Genomic DNA, 5,150 nt, shown 5'->3' on the forward strand with positions numbered 1-5,150 from the left:
TGTGTTTCTGCCCTGCGCCTCCTTCTAGGAACCATTAAAGGTTCATGTTTATCACGATTGTCGGGACTAAAGTTTATTCATCTGTTTTTGAATCATGTTCAGCAACTTTTACATCATTTCTTTCCTAGAAATCCTCACATTTAGAAAGCCGTTTGGTGCAATTAGTAAATATCAAAAGCTAAACTGAGACAGTGACTGAAATCTTTAATTACTAGTCTAAAAATGGAAAACAAAAGACTGATCGATTTTAATCGATGTCTTCAGTTAACAGAGAGCTTTTTTTTACTTCTTATAGTCACATAGAGACTTTAAGCCACCTGGGAGACATGAAGCCTCATACATATTGTTTTAGGCTTACAGTTTCATCACAGTGGGGGTCAGTTCCTACCATAAGATAGCAAAGAGGTCAGGCTTAATTTTATTTCCATGCAGCAAGTGAAAGATGTGGAATCTTGGGTTTGAATATTTTACTGGGTGTAAACACCATAAAACTCAGCGAAGCCTTGAAAGAAGCTGATGCTGCATTATGCTACAGTATGCAAGTCGTACTGGATGTAAATCTAAAGCAACATGAAGTTACTTAATGAATATTTGTCCATTAAAAATAATGATCAAAAGAACTACATCTGCCATGAAAGGCCTTATATATAAAACATTAACACAATACAATCAAATAAAATTAAGATCCTGTTCAAAAGCATTTAAACAGTTAATATTAAGACCTGTTCAAATGTAGATTGTAGAGCATAAAACCTAAAAAGTGTCTCTTTGAAGAACTAAGATTCATGCCAGAGAGCTGAGAGACTGTCCTCCTTTATAGACTGGATAAACGCTGCTATTATCACTGCTAGCATCACCGCATGATGCAACCTGCACAAAGGAACATCTTTGAAAGTCACAATATCTTAGCACACATATTCCTGCACCAGCATTACAAAATATGCAGAGCCACTCTGCAGGAATGAAGCAAAAAGGCAAAACATCACAGTGGGATTAAAAAGAGTGAAAAAGGCAGAGAGGACACAAGTGATAATGCAACACGAAGTAAACAGATGTATGTGTGTATGACGGATACAACGCATAGAGAAACTTCACTTAGTGGAACGCTGAATGAATGAATGAATGAATGCAGGCTTTAATGCAGAAGAAGAGCAGTGTGAGGGGCGAGCACAGAATGAAGAATGAGAGGGGAGGGAGTTCGAAGAGGGCGATACAGGAGGAAAGAAGAATAAATGATGAGACGGTGGAGATGGAGGCAGAGGGATGAAGGAGAGGCTTGCAGGAGGATAAAAAAGTTGTGAGATAGAAGGGAAATGAATGAGACAGTGCAGATAAAAGCAGAGAGTGAGCAATGGGAAACGTGGGGAGAAATGGGGGGGAGGCTGATGAAAGGAGTGTCACAGAGAAGACATAAACAGTGTCTGTCTCAATAATGCAGTCTCACATTCAGCCTGTGTAAAAACCAAATAACTCATAACATTATGAAAAACTGATGATTCCCCATCATCGGGGCGCAAAGTCTCCTCTTCACAGAGGGGATACTTTAGCATATTTCTCACTTACTACAGTCAGAAACCGACAACAAAGTGTTGCCTGAAGAAACTGCGCTTCTAAGAGAAACATTGTAGCAAATACTCAGAACAACATATATTCAAAGTCACATGACAAAGAGCTGTCCTGGCTGCGAGGAATATATCTGCGTGATGGCACAAGTGTGTGAAAACGAGGGTCAGCCAGCAGCAGTGTCATGTACACACACACACCCCACTCCCACTATTCTTTTAGAGGAGTTTTTTATTATTGCATTGCTCTTCGTTGACACTGTCGTTGGAGGGCACACAAGTTTGATTGCGTTTTGTCGCCACTCCCATGGAGGATTAATCCTTGAGGTCTTCCCAAATGCAATAATTGATCGATCACGTCACTTTATAACCCACCAGTGCAGCTGCAGTAGCTTTAGCATACTGACCGAATGTAACTTATGATTAATTAATGAATACCAAAGACGATTATCTGACCTCTGAATCTTCTCCCTGTGCTTTTCTCACCATCTGTCTTACTCCCTGCCAATTCTCGCTTCTCTTATCCTCGATTTCTCTGCCTTGCCTTCTCTTCCACCTCAGGGCGAGTGTTCATCTAAGTGCTACAACATGTTCATCATAGAGACGGTGTGTGTGGCCTGGTTCTCCCTGGAGTTCATCTTGCGGTTCATTCAAGCTCAGAGCAAGCTGGACTTTCTCCGCGGGCCGCTCAACATCATCGACGCTATGGCCATCCTGCCCTACTACGTTTCCTTGGTGGTGACAGAGAAAGACCCAGAGCTGGAACACGAGAGGCCGGGAGGAGGTAAGGGCTACCTGGACAAGCTAGGCCTGGTTTTGAGGATCCTGCGAGCGCTGAGAATTCTCTACGTGATGAGGCTGGCTCGCCACTCTCTCGGCCTGCAGACGCTGGGGCTGACGGTGCGACGCAGCACCCGGGAGTTTGGCCTTCTGTTGCTTTTTCTCTGCGTCGCTGTCACCCTCTTCTCCCCGCTGGTGCACTTGGCTGAGAGCGAGCTCACAGGTACCCATGACTTCACCAGCATTCCCGCCTCCTACTGGTGGGCCATTATCTCCATGACGACAGTGGGATATGGCGATATGGTGCCCAGATCCATTCCGGGACAGGTGGTAGCACTGAGCAGCATCCTCAGTGGCATTCTCATCATGGCCTTCCCTGCTACTTCCATCTTCCACATGTTCTCCCGCTCCTACCAAGAGCTCAAGATGGAGCATGACCGATTGTTGAAAGAGGAGTGCGTGGCTGCCGCTGCAGCTGCTGCTGCCAGTGGGGAGCCACAGGAGGCGGGAGGTGAAGGAGGCGGTGAGAACTCGGCTCCACCTAAAATGCATCTAGACAATGATAATGTGCACTCGCTGGAATCTCTGGCTCTGTTAGGGAAAGGTGGCGAAGCTGCTGGAAATAATAATCACAGCCTTCCGGCAGCAGCTTTCTGAGCTGCATTTGCACAGACTGACCTCTAAGATGTGACTGTGCAGTATACGATGAAAGTACTGTTTCCAAAAGGCCTCACTATCTACACAGCTCTGAGGGCATCTGCATTGTTTGGATAAAAAGAGATTAAGCAAACATTACGCATTTCTTTTGCTCTTCAAGGATTTCATAAGGAGTAAAAGTGTCCGCGCTGAGAGACACACAACCCTTTAAATCGGATGATTTTGTCCGACCAGAAAGCCTCTGCAGCAATATTAGTAAACGGCTGCGTCCATAAACATGCAATATTCAATCCAAAGTTGCTTTTCCTCCCACTGTGAAAATACTGACTGCAACTTTTAGTTTCATTCTCATTACTTTTTAATCTGTTGCCTACAGTATGACCTCAGTGTGTTTCGTACTGTATACTAGCTTGAAGCCATGCTCTAGCAAATTGATTGTCTCATATATGATACGATTCATCTCTCTTGTGTATATTTCTATGCTTGGACTGAAATGGTTTCTCCATTCTCAAATATAAACTCCAGGTAAACGATTAAGAAATTGCATAATTATTCCAAATGTTTCTAAATCAGTGACAAAAGGAACGGACATGGAGGAAAAAAGGTGTTTTTATTTGAATGAAGACGAGCGTGAGTGAGAGAGAGTGAGCACTAAAACCATGAAATGTACTTTGCAACGCTCCAAATAAAAGCTCTCCTAGTAATCTGAGAGAAATCCGTTTTCTGGTCTGTATTTTTTTTCCTTGGTGCGATGGTCTAATCTCTGCTCGTCTGGGATGCTCAATCAGAGTCCTACTGCTGAACATTTACTCTGAGAAGAAGAAACAGAAACAGCTGCCGCTGCCAGACAGAGAAGTATTCTGTGAATTCTGTGGCAATCCGCTTCTTACATCACCTTCTCGTTTTCATGCGCACAATTACAGCACTGTGGAAAAGCGTCTCTCTAATGTCTAATCTAATGTTTTTAAGACAGCGGTCTCTGGTTATTGTTGATCTTCGTGTCGGGAACAAATCTGTCCTCATCTACTCTGTTTAATCCCGCTGTGGCCTTTGGACCTCTCAGAGTTCTTTTACTGAGAAGAGTTGCCTGCAGCACCGTGGGGTCCAAGAAGGTTGTGGAGGCACGCAGGGACATGACAGATGTGGATGTAATCTAGATTAAAGTTGGGATTAAAACCCCCACAGGGAAACGGGTTACTGCCTGAAACTCAACTTCATCCAGTTGCTTCAAATAAGATTTATCTTTTTTTTTTCTCTATTAATTCAGTGGCAATTTCTTTTGCTTTATTGTGGTTTTCATGCCTTAGAATTAAGATTTACATGCACATGATGAAATATAATGTATTTTACAAAGTTTTTTATCCATCTGTATACTCAGTAGGTAAAGACACATTGATATTATAAACAGTATATAATGGCGTTTTGCAACACTGATCATAACTCGTATGGACCATTATTCTAAAAGCAGCTACGGGGGATCAAGTATTCTCATGTCTGTGTAGCTCATTGTCACAAATCATTACTGATGCTCAAAAGTAAAGTTCAGTCCAAAAAGTCACTTACACGTCAAAGACAAGAAAGATGAATGTTTGATAAAGACCTTTTCAAGGACTTTCGCTTTTGAGCGACACTTTTTAAACGACTAAAACATTTTATTCTAATTTGAAAATGTTCTAATATTTTCTCTTTGCAGAAAGTTGCATTAAAAAAGTAATATCATTTAGGATGTTGGAGCCAGCAGGGTGTTTGCTAAATAAAGCTAAGCCCTTTAATTTTTTGTACAGGAATCAGCCCATTGTTTTATGAAGGTTGTGTGGGGTCAACCCTCAAAAATTATCTTTGTGTTTTACATTTTTATTTGACCTTTCCAGTTAACACATCACCGTTTTTGCATTAATAAGGCAAATATATGTAGAAGAAGACACGCAGACACGGAGGCGAGAAGGCCATGAAAAAAAAGTATATTTAGACAGTCTGTGTAGAACAAAAAACGACTGTTACTCACTTGCAGGTGTTTAATGCAGCTTCAAATCATCATGGTAAGCTAAGCTAATTACATCCTGGCTCTGTCTCCATACAAACATAACAGCAGCAATAATCCTCTTACCTAACTCACGTGGTTAGATAAGAAAATAAGAACGAGCATCCAGT

At 42.0% G+C, this 5,150-nt stretch overlaps 1 protein-coding gene across 1 annotated transcript in view; it reads left to right on the plus strand.

The window, feature by feature from the left end:
- kcng4a (potassium voltage-gated channel, subfamily G, member 4a) overlaps positions 1-3,703 on the plus strand; it is a 20,333-nt gene extending 16,630 nt beyond the window's left edge. The window contains exon 3 of the mRNA XM_005734757.2: positions 2,124-3,703. Within this exon, the coding sequence (XP_005734814.1) occupies positions 2,124-2,999 (876 nt within the window). The 3' untranslated portion in view covers positions 3,000-3,703. The remainder of the gene's footprint in view (positions 1-2,123) is intronic.
- Positions 3,704-5,150: the final 1,447 nt, after the last annotated feature.

This window comes from Pundamilia nyererei, unplaced genomic scaffold (genome assembly GCF_000239375.1).
Source record: "Pundamilia nyererei isolate P.nyererei 1_Seehausen unplaced genomic scaffold, PunNye1.0 scaffold00060, whole genome shotgun sequence".
Classification (NCBI taxonomy): domain Eukaryota; kingdom Metazoa; phylum Chordata; class Actinopteri; order Cichliformes; family Cichlidae; genus Pundamilia; species Pundamilia nyererei.